The following is a 16,398-nucleotide window of genomic DNA, read 5'->3' on the forward strand; positions in this document are numbered from 1 at the left end:
TCCCCCCCCACCCCCCACCCCACCCCCCCTGCACACACACACACACACACAAGCCCATATGTGATCCTGGATGAGAGTTGGCATCACGCTGATTTTTGCAAACGCCTGGTTGTCATGGCAACGCAGCAGCTCCTCTCAGTGCGAGTACATCTCCCACCCTTGACTGGTTTTATGTACATTTCCAGAACAAAAGGCAGCGGGGAAAAACACAACAGAACAAGGAGAGGACGGAGAGAATCAGTCAATAAAAATCAAGACAAATTAGAATGAGTTGCAGGCTCGCGGCTCTCCGCCTGTCACGATGGATTGCTGCAAAACATAACAGCTTTGAAGCACTCACACACACACATACACAGGTTTTGTCATATGGATTGTGTGTGTGTGTTTGTGTGTTGAAGTTATACCTAGAAGCGCTTCCCCAAATCCCATTACACCCGTCCCCAGCTCCTCCTTTCCCCCCCAAAACATCGAGAGGATCCAAACCCCACAGCTAAGACAGTTGGTATGGAAACGGATCAGTAAAGCTCCAAATCTCTCTTTTAACGACTCATTACTGGCTGCTGCCGCCCTTTAATGTCACTGCTTCCACGCTCTGGCAGCAAGAAACACCATTACTAACCCAGATCGCTGTAGGGATGAGGAGGAATGTGTGAATGGGTTGGTGAGCACAGTGGTAATCATCCTGTTTGCCCGCACTCTCGCCTGTAATATTTCAATTTCCTCCCTAAGTTTATCTGACTTCCTTTTACTTGCAAAGCCATTATTGTGCTGCTTGAAGATGCCTTTACTGACACAGGGAAAACATGACCGGATACCTTGTTTTGCATTTGAAACACTTCAAATCATTTTCTGAAAGGGAGATAAAATAACCGGAGGCGAAAGGAGTGCACAGGGTCCCATTCTTTTGTTTGGCATTTCACACCCAGTGAAATCCAAAATGAAGAGGCAATACAGCATCAATAAAAGCAAAAAATGACATGGGTGTAAACGTCGATAAAGGGAAACACAAACAGAATGTTGATTCTGCTGAAAAAAAAAGATCACAGCTATTTTATCACTCTGAGAAGCCGAATCCCTGCAGAGAGCTCTTGCTTCCTACTCTGCCTTTTCTCTCATCTCGCTGACAGCCGCAAAACAGAGACAGGAGAAATCAGCAGCATGGTGGAGGACACATTGGAAGAGAGGCAACCCACTGAGGGTGGAGCGCACATGTGAGATGAAAGGGCTGGTGCTAAGAGGCCTTAAAGGAAAAGCTTGTGATGTTACAGCAGCTAATCCTCAACCTGGCTGAATAATTTGGCCTGTTGTTCGTGAATAATAGCTAACAGAGTCTGTGACTGGCTGCAACTACTCACACAATCTGTTTGTAAAAATCTGTTCTGACTCAGCTTCTTGGTTAGTGACCTTCTAGTCATGGACTTTTATTTATGGGTGGTAATGATGATTAATGAATTAATTGCACCGTCAATGTTAGCTGACACAAAGATGAATTTTTAATGAAAGAGTTGGCTTACAGAATACTCTCTTAACAGAATAAGAGATAAAAACCTTTCTAGGAAGAATTCTGGAAGATTTACACTATTTTTTTTTTATCTTTATTGTCTTGAGGCTTTTTTAGGCTCCCAAGTAAAAATGTCTCCCAAGCTAATTTCCACTGCTGAACTATTAACTGCTAGCAGCTATGTGAGGCTGCACTTTGGCACAGCAGTGCTTTGAGCTGAACATGGTGAATATGACAACGCTAACAAGATAGTTAGCTAGATAGTTAGCAGGTATAACGTTTATAATGTTCACCATCTTAGTTTAGCATGTCAGCATGCTAACATTTGTTAAATAGCACTAAACACAAAGAACAACTGAGGTTGATGGGAATGTCATTAGTTTTGCAGTTATTTGGTCATAAAACAAAGTAAAGGCCTTTTCACACCAAGTCTGTATTTTTCTTAGCCTATGTGTTGTTTTAATTCGATAAAAATCACTATGCACATGAAACTGTTGTGGAAAATTCACAATATGAGACTAAATTGAGTCGTCAAGCACTGAGGATGATGTTGTGGATGCCTCATCTGCAGCTCTTGCAAGTCTTGACACTGCTGTCGCTTCATCTCTTGCTCCGTCTCTTTCCTACTTTGCTTCTCTCCACTGGAGCAACCCCCCAAGGCTGTCGCCACTCTCTGACCGAGTCTTGCATTTGGCACCGCAGCTCACTGAAGGGGCTGAGCTGTCCTCTCTCTCGGTCTGTGCGCTGTCCTCATCCTCTATTTCATCCTCCTCCTTATTGTCATCATCACGCACCTGAATATTATATATTATATATATAAATCTGACCTGTTATGAAATGACACTGTGCTTTTGACAGACAGAATAAATCTAGAAACTTGAACCCATTCCAATAACTTTAATGACGGATGAAAGCTTCGGTGTCGGTAAACATGGTTGACACAATTTTTAAACATAACAGTTTTGGAAAACAAATACGGACTTGGTGCAGAGGCCTTAATAGATACATTTAAATGCACAAGATGAAAAGTTATGGGATCACCAAAGTTACAATTCATCCTGAGGGAAACAATCAATCAATCTGATAGTCACTAAAATTCACTAAAATACACAATTGTCAATCTCATGGTGGCGCTAGAGGAAAAGTCAGAGGATCACCAAAGTCAGAATGTGCATCATCCTGTGGGGACTAGAAAGTCCATACAAAATCCATCTTGTATTGTTTAAATATTTCAGTCTAGAGATAAGTGGTGGACCAACAAACCGACCATTCGTAGAGCTGCGCTGCTGTAGCATGGCTAAAAATGCAATTAGGTGGAGGCCACAAATCTCCAGTTCCAGCTTTGTAATTGCTGTTGTTTAATAAACTATTATGTCCTAAAAAAAATACATTCAAATCAAAGAACACTACACAGAAAGACGTATTATAAGTTAAAATGAAGACAAAGCTCTTTGTGTTCTCATAAGAACTGGCAACTGAAGCTCTTTGGCATTCCCAAAAAGCAATATTTGTGCTTTTTGATTATGGTGTAGCTGAAGACACATTTTTATTTGGTATTTTAGAACTCTGTCTCTTTGATTATTGGAGATGTCTATAAACTAGATGTTTTGAAATGTATATTACGTATTCTTGTGCCTGTCCACACACTTTGATGAACTTTTGGTGGAGTTCTGTGGCTGTTTTTGTGGTTCAGTTCAAAAAACCCATATTTACTATTAAGGTTGATCTTAATGTTACAGCATGCAGTGATATCTTAGATAATAGTTTTCCAATTTGGTGCAAAAGAACCTGACTGGCCTGCCCTGACCTCAACCCCATCCAACACATTGCCTACAATCCAGGCCTCCCAACATCTGCAGCCGACCTCACTTATGCTCTTGTGGCTGAATGGGAGAACAAAATCTTGAAAAAAAAGTCTGCCCAGGTTGCTCACGGGTCACATATTGGTGTAATGTTCAGGTGTCCACATACTTTTGACCAAGAAATTTAAACAAAGAGAGACATACGAATGAATGCAGAAATTATAAAAACTACCTCACACATTACAAATAAAAATCCCCACAACACACAAAGGTGCAGCACAGTCCTGCTCAGCAACTCACACAAGTATGTTTTACATAAATTTTAAGGGAAAAAGAAAGAGATGGAAGGAGAAAGAGAGTGTGAAGAGGTTGTTGCTATACTCATTTTCATCCTCTGGGGTACAGAGCAGCACATCTTTTATCATCAGTTGGCAGATTATCAAAGAAAACATCCACCATGGAGAATGTTTTCATCTGTCTGTTCTCGTCTCATCCGTACTGTAGATCAACACTCTGTCGTATGTCAATCTATTGATCATGTTAATTTCTTTTAATGAAAATATTTTTAAAGATCATGTTAAATTCATGTTAAATTCTTTTTATGTGTCCTAATAAATAATTGTAAATCAGCGTGTGTTTGTGTTAACATGTCGTCAGTGTTTGAATAAAAGGCTGTGTTGGGTATGTTGTGCTGAACCTAATTATGAGTCTACACTGCCATCAGCTGATCATCATTGTACTGCAGCCTACATATCCTTTTCACTGAAACAGTTGACTTTTAGTTTGCTCCTGAACAAACAAGATGTGACTACAAACTCCAAAAGAAGAACAAAAATATTAGAGCAGATAACAGTGCACACTTTATTAAGTTGTGTGACAGCAAAGCTCATTACACATAAATACTAACTCCTGTCTCATTGTCAGAGAATTCAGGGCACATAGATTTCAGATATTTCTGAAGAATTCATGAGAGCAGCTCATCCTCTACGGCTGAATGCCGCCCCCTTTGTCCCAGCCCCAGGTCAGGAAACCTTTCCCTCTCTGACTCAACCACTGATGTCCCACAGCCTCCCAGTCAACTATCTGTATTTTCAGGGGAGACAGGAAACTCAAGGAATTTAAGGATGGGCATGTTTCTCCTGTCTGGAGGAGCTTTGTGTTGCACTGTCTTTCAGTTTGCTGCTCTCTGACGTCCCACTGCAGAGAAGAGACACTCTGATTTGACAAATACATACCCTCTCACTCTCTGTCTCCGAACAATGATGACCTACTGTCTCTGAGTCAACATCCTTACCAAGATGCCGCCTGTTGAAAGTGTCAGCAGCTCCAGAAAACAAGCAGTTTTGTGAGATCACGATTCTGCATGTAGGCGGATCGTTATTTATAGCAACTGGAGAAATTCTTGGGTAAATACAAATACAAGCAGTCTGTCATCCGCTAAGAAGTCATGACTCCCAAACTCTTTTCTCGCTGCTAACATACATGTAGTATATTGTTGTTGCAGCATAATTTTATGTAATTCAGATATAAAATCATGATCTGGATTGACCAAAGTAACAGCACCCTAGCCCTCAGATACACAAATGTTTAGAGTAAAAACTACAATATTTCATTCTAAAATGGTAGAATGTACATTCACCCAAGTACTGTACTTATATACTGGTATTGGTACTTGACTATTTAAATTTTCTGCTACTTTGTACATTCACTTACTACATTTGATGGCTATATATTGTACATTTTGTCTCTTCTTTTGCACAGTGTGATGCATTATTAAATTGAATTCAGCTCCACTTGGCCACTTGCTGCTTTTATTTAAGTAAAGGATCTGAATACTGTACATGTAGCTAACAAGAGTAAAGTTGAGCTAAAAGTAAAATTCTTCTGTCTCATTAAAATTTTGACCAAATATTTAAGTTTTCCCCCAAAAGCAAAATTCACATTTATCTGACACTTTTATCCAAAACAACTTACAATTGCTATACATGTCAGAGGTCATACGCCTCTGGAGTAACTAGGGGTTAAGTGTCTTGCTCCAGGAAACTATGGTTGATGTCTCACAGTGGGAATCGAACCCAGATCTCCCACACCAAAGGCAAGCATCGCATCTATGCGCCATCACCACCCCATGAAACAACTGCATTTCAATGAATTAACAAAATATTTCCATGTGATGACTTCCTTCACCAAGAGTTTAAATTTTGAATGTTATATTTGCACATTTTGTAAGGCTGATATTGAATCATCATCACTCTATTTTTTTCTGCAATCTGCCCCTGCTGGCTGTGCTCAAAAAACAAAATCTCAACTTTCCAATATAGTCACTGTTTTTGGAATTTCTTTGCAGGACAAAAAGATTGAACACCTTATAAACAGTTTGATTTAGCTGGCAACATTTTAATTACATTTCATTTCATTTATTTTATTATTGTCATTATTATTTTATTTATTCATTTTGATTGCGTTACTTCCTAATTTACGGTAAATTATTAGTGTTTTTCAGTAGGTGGCACTCAAGTTCTCAGCTGTATTCAGCTAATGCATTCTACAAATGCCTGTTTGAACATTCAAAAAAGAAAAAAATCATAGGAACTACAACACAGTAATTAAAAATGAATGTTTGACTAAAACCTATAATAAAATAAAATTATTGGTAGAATAAGAATTCTCAAGTACTCGAGTAAATGTACTTTGTTACATTAATTATGGTTAGCAACTTATTATCTAAAGTAAATATCTGGAAGTGGAACTGACTTGTGAACTGTTGTTTTTTTTAAAAAAAGATGAATAGCCTACTTAGGAGTATCAGATGTAGTATTTCTTACCACCAAGTATCACTAAACATCAACCATACGGAAAACAGATTTAATGTGTACTACTATTGTATTTTAAAGTTTTGTGACATCTGTAAGTTTTTAGGATATTTCGTTATATCATTAACCATCTTAATCATCTTTTTATAAATGATCTCAGTACAAGCGTGATGTTGCTGCAGCGCCCCCTTGTGGTCACGCGGACTCTGTGCGCTGCGGTTTCCAAGGGAGGAACCAAATCAGAGGAGCAGGTGAAGTGAACTGATGGTGAAAGAGACAGGTCGACACCGGAAACTACGCGCGCTAATCTTCGAAATAAAAGCATAAAAATCACCTTTGTGAGAGCAACAAAAATTCTAAATATTGGAGTCGTTGGATTATATGTTGCGTAAAACTACAGCCTATTTGTTAAGAAAATATTGTAATGTTTTCCTTTGGATTATGATGCAAAATATAGGACTGAAGGAAATGTATCAGAAATGGAAACCATGATTGTTATATAAACTATGTTAAGTTAAAGATTATGTTCTTTCAAAGCTTTGTGTTAGCCTAGATGCAGAAATGCACAAATAAAGACTATTATTTGTTATATCTACACAGTGTTGGCATATAAAGTGTATATAGCAGTGTTGGTGCTTTCAGAACCTGAATACGCTACTGCTTTCATCAATTCACCTCTTTGTCTCTTTTTGGAGATGCTCCTTCTTCTTCCTCATAACTGTCGTTGCTGTAATGTGTTCATATTTTTAGTTATAGTTGTGGTTGTGACTAAACGTGCTGTCACATAAATGAATACAGACGAAAATTTGACCTCCATTTCCTCTGCATCAGCGCACATGGCGACCGAGCACACCCTCATGGTCAAAGGTGAACAAAGGTGAACTTTGACCTGTGAACTACATCAGAAATGTGACATCACCTTTATATACAGTCTATGTGTCCATCCTTTTCAGGGCAATTTCGTGGGACAGAAATGTTATGTTACTATACCTTAATGAAATATAAAAATAGTCATGTTACAATAGTCTATGGTAAGGTTTGGTAAATCCACCTGTTCAGAGGTGTGTGGGCTACATCATACCTATATGCAACATTACGCCTCAGCTCACAGGGGAAAACACTGTGCCCCTCACTTAAAAAGTGCTATAAAAAGAAATGAATATGTATAAATAAATAATATTACCAACATTTTGTTACCATGCTGAGAAACATGGTCTATATATTTTATTTAAGTTTATTTCCAGTAGTGTTTTCATTTAAATTGCTTGTATAGTTGCATGAATGAAAATTATAATTTTGTTCTATCTGAATGACCAAAATTAAATTTTAATTTTACATGGTGCTTATTTTTCCCCTTCAAGCTCTTATATATGTGACTAGAATTTCTATGGTTCAAAAGTAGGCTACTGATTGGGTGTTTAAAATAGTCTAGAGGCCTGCAATCACACTGAAATGCATTTATTTTCAAGCATTTACATCCAAGTATTCACAACATTACTTCAGAAGTTAATTTTCCTCAGTAAATGGGTCTTTATGAGCTGTCCAGGAAAAGCTGCCTGCTCACCAAGGCGGATTTTATTTTGAATTTGCAAACCGGAAACACGTTTCAAACGCAGCAGTGAGCTGTCTGTCCGGAGATGAGCGCACACCGGTGCCGGCTGCAGGCGTGCAGACTGAACCGTTTATCACCGTTCACTGAACTCGGTCTTTGTCATGTTTAAAACCCGGAATACTCTTCTAACTGTGTGACTGATTTTAACCGTGAAGATGTTGACAGACATGACTGTAGAGGAAGAATTTGAGATCAAGGAGGAGGAACCGTGGTACGACAAGCGAGACCTTGAACATGGTACAGTTCAATTTCCTTTCGCTCTTTGTCTCTGAAGCCTTAAAAATGAAGGACCATATTGATCTTTTTTATAGTAAAAATAAGGAGATTTCAGCTGTAACATGGGGAAATATAGGACATTTAATAAATGTATTACATTACAAATTCACAATTAAGACCTGCAGGTGCAAAGGTCCAATTAAGTAGGAATTTCTGTGTGATTTTCTGACCCTGTAATATATTTTCTTTTCAGTCAGGATGTTTTATTGAGTCTACAAGCCGTTTTAGATGAAGCACCTTGACAGGCTGCAGGGAAAGGCAAGAGTCGGCAGGACACTCACATATGCGGCAAAGTGAAAAAAAACAAAAAAGCTCTGTCTGAAATGAAGAAGTGGCTTTGACTTCCTTTCATCCCTTATGTCTTTAATGCATACCTTTACACTCAAGCTGGGTTTTCCTTCTAATGTTTCATCCTTTCATCCCAGTTGTGTCATCTTTACTATTTGTTTTGTGATTTATTGAATGTTAGATGAAAGACGAACAAATAATAGGAGTCAGGTAAATTAATAGAAATAACCAGCAGTAGTAAAGTTCAGTTTGTAAAGGTGGATTTAACCCTGTGGCACGAATTTATTAAAAGTGGGTTACTGGACTCCTGCCAACCACCACAAAACCTCTCAAAGCTGCTTGTAAGGTCCCCATGTGTCCATCAGTGAGCCTAACACTATGAGTGCTGAAGCAGTGGTGGTTCCTCTCTCCATCTCCCCTGCAGACCTGCAGCTGGCAGCCGAGCTTGGTAAGACTCTTCTGGAGCGAAACAGGGAGCTGGAGCAAGGGCTGCAGCAGATGTACTCCACCAACAGGGAACAACTCCAGGAGATTGAGGTACAGAGCTTTCTGTCAACCGGCACACTTTATGTCTTTATAATTCACTATTGGCCTGAACAGAGCCTCTGTTAGACTAGGATGTGCTGTAAAGTCTGGCTTGGGAAAAGTGGTCCAACTGTCAGTGAAGTACCTGCTGTGTTTGTGAATATGCTGCTGTTCAGAGACCCAATCACTCTTACAGTTTTATTCATTCACCAAAATACCTAAAACAGTGTCTTCTTACTGTTCAACCACCAAAATCCCTGAGACTCTTGCAGCATTTCAGCTTACAAGCATTAGTGAGTGACTTTTTGGACTTCTTAGGCATCATACAAGCTGCCCTACCTGCTTGTTGGAGGTTGTTTTGGTTGTGTGCAGCCTGTGAGGACGACCTGCAGACACTACTCAGGGCTAAAAAAAAGTCCACCAACTCCTCTGCATATTTGGGTTAAACTACTGACATATGTATGTGTGTATAGTGTTGTTTCAGGGTTTTTTCCAGCAGGCAGATTAGACGACAAAAGGTTAAAAGTGTCCTGGCTTCAGCAGCTGATTAGATAACTTGTTCTTAAAATAAATTGTTACTTAAAGGAGCCACTGATTGGGCTTTTAGACATATTTAGGTGTTACTGGGAAACAAAAAAAACCCATTAGATTGTCTCTTACATGTCTCCGAGGTTGCACTTTTCTGTATTTCTTTGCTGTTCTACTGGACGAAAAACATTTAATTACCAGCTAAAACAGCTAGTTCATTACTTCTGCTTCTACTACTACTAATAATATAATAATAGGGGTTTGGTTCTCTTAAGACCACAATTTTAATCATTGGAAACTACTGACTCTGCTGGTAGTTTGACCTACTTATTGATTTGTATATATTGTCCACATATTTCATGTTTTGTAGTAAAACATTACATTTAGCCATTCAGATTAATCCAGGAAAGGAGGTTGAAGACATGATTTCCTTTTGTTGTGGTCATCATATGACAACTTTTAAAAGAAAGTCAAACTCCTAAGAAAACTTTTACCTTTTAACCGTCATTTGTTTACAGTTAATTTCTATACTCCTTTTGTCTCTTTTTAAAAAATCCTTTATGTTTATAATGTTCCAGTTTCTTGGGTGTGTCTTTTTATGTGATTGTCATCTTTTGTGAAGCATAATTTTAAATGAATGTGTTTTATATAAATAAAGTTTAATTTGTATTTAATTATAGTGTGATGCATTGTGTCAGTCTAGCTAATAATAATAATTAATACTGGATGTCTCATTATTATAGCCATCGCAGCAGCTGATGTACAACAAACCCTCCTCACTCTGGTATCAACACTTCCTTTGTCTCACCTCTAGTATCTGACGAAGCAGGTGGATCTTCTCAGGCAGGTCAATGACCAGCATGCTAAAGTGTACGAACAGCTAGACATGTCGGCCCGAGAGCTGGAGCAGAGCAATCACAAACTGGTTGTGGATCACAGGACGGCCCAGCAGAAGATCCAGGGGTAAGACTTTGGGATGTGGATTGTCTGTCTTTTGGACTAAAGTATCCCTCATCAGCAGCCTAACAGGGCTGTGTGGTTTATCCGCGCAGGCTGACAGAAACAGTGGAGCAGCTGCAGACGCAGGTGGAGGAGCTGCAACATCAGGTGGAAGAGATGAAGTTGAGTCCATCTCAGCCTCAGAAGTGGCCCCCTCGCAGCGCTCAGAGTGTGTCCTGTCTGAAAGAGCTGCAAAACACACTCAGGTGAGGATACTCGAATACTATACGCAGGGTGCAAACTGCAGGGGAGCCAGGGAGAGCTTGGTTATGTTCATGCATCAATCATATTCATGAATTTACTTTAATAAAAGATACCGGCAGGAAAAGCTTTGTACAGCAAGCAGAAAACAACTTCCCACCTCATCTAAGCATGAAAGGGGGTTCTGTGCCATTAATGATACTGACAGCAGGGTCAACAACAACAAAGAAATCAAATGACTTCACACTGAAAAACGTCTTCAGGATGAGCACTACCCACTTAGGTTTACATTAAAATAACTGCTAATTAATGGTCTGACTCCCACAGCTAACAGCCAACATAACTAGTAATGTTTCATACATCCTGGTGATTGTGGCAGGAAGTTATTCACCAATTCAATTCAATTGAATATTCACCTCAGCTGTCTCTTGTTGATGTATTTTGATGGGATGAGAGCTAAGAGGAGCCGAAAAAAGGCTTCCTTAACCTACCTGGTTAAAAAATCTTAATTGCATTGTCACTGATCCAGAAGCTCTTTGTAAGCTTCAATAAGTGAAGCAGCAAATCCTCCACTGAGCCCTCCTGGCTTTAGCCCTCCCCTCTGCGTGCTAATCCTGCTAGCTGGCAGTTTGCCATGTCTACCTCACCGCAGTCTTAGTCTGAATGTGTAATACTGTGGTCACTTCCTCTTGGCCTGGACTGTCCTGTGGTGTTACAGGTTCATTCACTGCCTGAGTTTAGTCTTGTGTGTGTGTGTGATCTTGTTAGGACTGCTCCCTTAAAAACATCCCAGTCAGATGGATGGAAATCTCATTGATAAACACAACAGAAACGGATCTGAACTGAACTCTGTGTTGGTGGATGAGTTTGGAAGGAAGGAGGTCAAAGTCTGAGCTAGAGGGCATGAACACGTCTCAATATCTCTCTGAGGCTGTGACTGATTCTTTAGCTGATTTCTAATCTACTTGGTTCTACTGATAAGGTCTTGATTTCTTGCTTAGTGTGCTTTTCTTGACCTATCTGCTGTTTCTGATTTCCTCACATCACCCTTTTTCTTTTTTCTGTAGTTAGATCTGTTTTCATCTGTGTATTGGTTTGGCTTATTCTAGCAAAAAAGTACTGTACATAAATAAATACACACTTAAAAACACAGATATCTGAGAGAAACAGATACAGGAGGGTATGGGGTATGTATAGGCAAAAAAAGAGAGATAAACTACACACTTTCATATAAATACTCAATGCCGTTTACGAGACATTTACCAAAAAGTAGTTTTTGTTCTGTCTATTTAAAGTTCACATTATGTCTCTATGATGTTGTGAGTTTGAACCTGGCTTAGGACCTTTGGTACATGTCGTTATCATCTCTCTCCGCTGTGCATTTCCGGTCACCTTTCACTTTATTTTGCCTTGTTATCAAGTGATAGATAAAATGTTAAAGTCAGTTGTAAAAGAAAAGACAAATTATCAGCGTGCCTGGTATGATAAAGGTAATATAGAGACAAAACATTCTCCACTCAAGGTACACTTGTCGCCTGCTCTGGAGATTTTGATCAACAAAGGAAGTTTCCTCAGAACTGTAGATAAACTGTTAATTATTCTGAGCACCTTTTTTGTCCATGTTTGCTTCAAACTTTAACGGAGTGGCTCTATCGCCGGTTATGTCGGTCTGTCAGTCTTCGAAATATCCCAACAGTCTTTGAATATTTTGAACAGACATTCATGTTGCCCTGACCTGATGCTGACGCCATCATCAGGCCAACATTTTATTTTGTCCAATGCTTTGGTTTATAACCAATACCTGCAAAACTAATGACATGGCCAATAAATAGTCCCCCCCATAACACCTGTAAAACCACAACTTGTCACTGTTACTATTACAGATATATAGTGTTAAAGGCCTTTAGAGCAGTGAGGTACAGTAATTCATTATATTGAAAAATCTGAAATTAAGGACAACAAAAAATGTCTGTGTGCAGGTTCAACTATGACGCCGACAAACCCTCAGACGGCCTTGAGTGCTCCACCATGTCGTGGCATGAGGAGGAGCAGGCGTCACTACGACAGTCCCTCCGCACCCTCCAGACTCAGTTTGCCGGGGAGCGCGCTCGGAGGGAACAGTCGGAGCGAGAGGCCGAGCTGCTCGCCGGTGAAAATGCAGCGCTGGAGCAGCAGCTGGCCGGGATGGAGCAGTGCCAGGTATGTCTGACGGATATCTCTCACCTGTGTGTTTCTTTGCACAGCACACATACACAAACAACAAGGTAAGTACGCAATGTGTGATTTTTATTTTTTTTTTTGTCCTTCTGGAGTTCTTGAATTTTGGTCCCAGCCTTCCCAAATGTGAAATGAATAGAGATAATGACAAAAAATGTATATTAATACCGCTTTGATCTTATTTTCATACAGTAGTTTTGGCTATATTCCTATCAGTGAAAAGAGGTGTTGCCCTGGATTTTGTTTTGATGTTGCTACAGTTTCAGATCTCAGCAATAGCTTTGAATACCTATTAGAACTGAAAGAAATTCTACAAAAATAAGATCCAAGTTGTAATAACCTTTAACTGTTCCTCTTAAGAATAAGAAAATACTTGGTTCATGAAAACCTTTAAAATCACGTTGATAAACTCAAAAATGCATGGTTTGCATTTGACAATTACATGGTCCTGTGTAAGGCTTTCTGAAAGTAAAACAATATTTCAAAGAAATGGAAACATAATTGAAAACGAATAAAATGAAGTAAAACAGCAATGGCAGCACAAGGATACTTTTAATCACACAAAGCATCACTGACTCACTCTTGGTCCTTTCTCCGCTTCAGGCCAGAGTGGCTGAGCTGGAGCGGGAGGCTGAGGAGCTTCGTCAGCTCTGGAAATCCGAGTCCTCCCCAAGATCCACCAGGCCGGACGACATCCACAGCCTGCTGCCTAACTCCATGTTCCTCAACCCGGAGGAGGAGAGTGAAGGGGACGCAGCTGCAGCCAGAAGCCCCTGGGTCCTGAAGCGCTGGGACAGTGAGCGGCTTATGAAGGCAACGCAGTTGCCCGACTCTCCCGACAGCATCTATGACCATGAGTGCTCCTGTGTGCGTCGAGCCGAGGTGGTGAAATATCGCGGGATCTCGCTGCTCAACGAGGTCGACGCCCAGTACAGTGCCTTGCAAGTGAAGTACGACGAGCTGCTGCAGCGCTGCCATCTGGGGCTGCAGGAGGAGGAGCAGGATGGGCAGAACCACAAGTCGGTCCAGGCGGCATCCCTCGCTGCCGCTTGTCCTGCTCTCACAGACATGGAGGACTTTGAGGACGACTTTCACCAGCCAGAGTACAAGGAACTTTTTAGGGAAATTTTCTCCCGCATTCAGAAAACCAAAGAAGACCTGATTCAAAACAGAGGGAGACCCTCAGCTGGTGAAGCGCTGCCTGTTTTGCTTTAGTTGCTTCCAAAGACAAGAAACAAAAAGATCTGCTGCAAGATGAAGTATTGTCTTTCAGTTGCAAAGCGACTCTTTGGAAAGACTTCTACAGCAGCACACGAAGCTAACTAACTCCACACATCACTGTATGTTATTTGCCCCAGAAATGGTGATCGGTTAAGAGATTAGAGTGATGCAGGAACAAGAAGGCCTAACACCACCAGCTCATGTCTCAGATGTGGCTCACTTTGCACAGAAACACCAGTGCCTAACTCTGCCGTCTCTACTGTACAATCACTCTACCTCACTTTGCACAGCCCTGCTCACAAACAAGCTCCCGAGGAAATCATTTCTGGGTATTCTTTTCGTAAGCTGTATCGGTAACACTTTATTTTAGGGCTCCCATAATTTCCTAGAAAGAAATTGACAGTTTAATGTAAATTCACAGAAAGGTTCCTGGTAAAGACGCAGACATAGACTTGGTACTGATTTTAGAGAAAACGGGGAATGTGTTCAGTAACTACACTTCCAATTAAACACTATCAAAATAATAGCTTAAAATATCTTTTAGTCAGTGCAGAGCAGGTCAGCTGAACATGGGGAAATTTGTCTAAATTTAATTGTATACAATTATTTAACAATTTAATATCAAGTAAGTTCCTCTGTTTAGGACTGCAACTAAGGATATTTTCCATTACCGATTAATCAGTTTTTTTTTAGTTTAGTACAAAAAAAGCACAACTTCCGAGATTTCAAGCAACCTCTTCCAACATCTTGTTTTGTCCAAGCAACAAAACCCAAACATACATTTAATTTACAAAGAAGATGAAGAAAAACCAGCAAAATGTCACATTTGAAAGCTTTTTTAGCATTTTAAGACAAAAACATTTCTTAAATGATTAATCGAATATCCAGATTTATTTTGTTGATCAGCTAATCACCTAAATTAACCAATTGTTTCCACTCTCGTTGCTTGTGTAACCTAAAAATTCATAGTCAGTAAAACTGGATCTAAGTTCAATTGTATATATTTATGATAATTCAACATAAATGTAGAATTGAGTTTCTTTATTCCAAACCTGCAATAACATAATAATGACAGTAATACTTTTTGCCACTCGGTAAAGCCGCAGATTCAGTTCATGATTGTCTTTAGGTTCATCACTGAGTGACCCTTTTCACACTTCAGTTCGTCTATAAACCAAGTGCTTCTAAACTTAATAACTTTTGCATAATGTTGTATCTAGTTTCCCTTTACTTAGTCCCAAATTTAACAAACTTTATTGAAAATGATTAGGAAATTACAGAACCATAAAATAAAATGTTATTGCTGTATCTGCTGTTTGTTTTGTTTACCTGTGATCTAATGTGAACTTTTTAATAATTTCTTTCTTTGCATACATATATAAAACAGTACCTTTCTTGGTGAGAGTTTCACCTGCGCCTAGAAGATGCAAGAACAACCGACATGGTATCTGATGTGAAGGAATTTATTATTGTTATTAGAAGAAAACGCTGATGATTCAAGGTGCTAGATTTTTGTAATTGTAACATTTATTTCTCAAGAAACACATATACTTGATTGTTGTATGATAGGTTAGTTGACCGTGAGTGAATGTTATATTAAAGGGAAATTCTGAGGTTTACCCAATCTCTCTATGTACTTGATAATTTAACAGCCTCCTGATATATTAGCCTCATAAAGCCATGTATGATTAGAAGCTTTTCTCAGCTGCAGCTCTGTTGCTTTTGCTGCCTGACGTTCACGTGTCCTTGTTAAGCTTAAGACTGTGCACATACTGTAGTTTGTAAATGTCTATGAAATCCCGTTTAGATGCACTTTCTCTCCTGACACTTTACGTTTCTGTCACATGTAGTGTGTGATATGCTACCAGACCTGAGTAATCTGCAGAATATATGTATGTTCGATGTGTTTTTACCTGTTTCATGATTGGACCTCATGGTTTATGTTGTTGCTCTGAGCCATAAAACATGAAGCAAGCTGAGTTGGCAGGTTTGTGTCTTTTTTTTGCTGAGTCAGTCCTTTGTAGAATATGATTACATCTTATTTATAGAGACAGTGTCACAGTTAAACGTGGACATCATAAATCAGTGATACTCTTTATTGTATTATAAAAGATTTTGTTTGCTGATGTAATAAGACTGCTTTGATGTCAGCCATCCAGACTCTGGTAGACTTTAAACTCAACTCACGTCAGCCTGAAAATAACAGTTAAAATTAGAGATGTAACATCCCTAAGTGTAACATAAACAGTCATTTCGAGGAGGATGGTATGAATCAGTAAGTGTGATTTAAGTCATTTTTAACAGGATATTAGAGGTTTGTGCTAAAATAGCCACATCTCCTTTGGATTTCAAAGAGGCCAAAATCAGATTTGGTAAAAGCCAGATTATCGTCTAATTAATGAGAATCAGATCACA

At 39.4% G+C, this 16,398-nt stretch overlaps 1 protein-coding gene across 1 annotated transcript; it reads left to right on the forward strand.

Moving 5' to 3' along the window:
* The first annotated feature begins 7,709 nt into the window (after positions 1-7,709).
* On the forward strand, positions 7,710-15,058 carry LOC123982444 (cerebellar degeneration-related protein 2-like). The gene is made up of 6 exons (XM_046067962.1): positions 7,710-7,965; positions 8,717-8,829; positions 10,160-10,308; positions 10,398-10,550; positions 12,525-12,744; positions 13,366-15,058. Exons 1-6 carry the CDS (start codon positions 7,884-7,886, stop codon positions 13,975-13,977), a joined length of 1,329 nt encoding a protein of 442 aa, XP_045923918.1. The 5' UTR covers positions 7,710-7,883; the 3' UTR covers positions 13,978-15,058.
* Positions 15,059-16,398: the final 1,340 nt, after the last annotated feature.

This window comes from Micropterus dolomieu, linkage group LG14 (genome assembly GCF_021292245.1).
Source record: "Micropterus dolomieu isolate WLL.071019.BEF.003 ecotype Adirondacks linkage group LG14, ASM2129224v1, whole genome shotgun sequence".
Classification (NCBI taxonomy): domain Eukaryota; kingdom Metazoa; phylum Chordata; class Actinopteri; order Centrarchiformes; family Centrarchidae; genus Micropterus; species Micropterus dolomieu.

Excerpts from the sequence above, each read along its gene's own strand:
- LOC123982444 (XM_046067962.1), top strand. The coding sequence starts at position 7,884 with ATGTTGACAGACATGACTGTAGAGGAAGAATTTGAGATCAAGGAGGAG. Across the intron at positions 10,551-12,524 it reads GAGCTGCAAAACACACTCAG|GTTCAACTATGACGCCGACA; the intron begins GTGAGGATACTC and ends GTCTGTGTGCAG. Across the intron at positions 12,745-13,365 it reads CCGGGATGGAGCAGTGCCAG|GCCAGAGTGGCTGAGCTGGA; the intron begins GTATGTCTGACG and ends TCTCCGCTTCAG.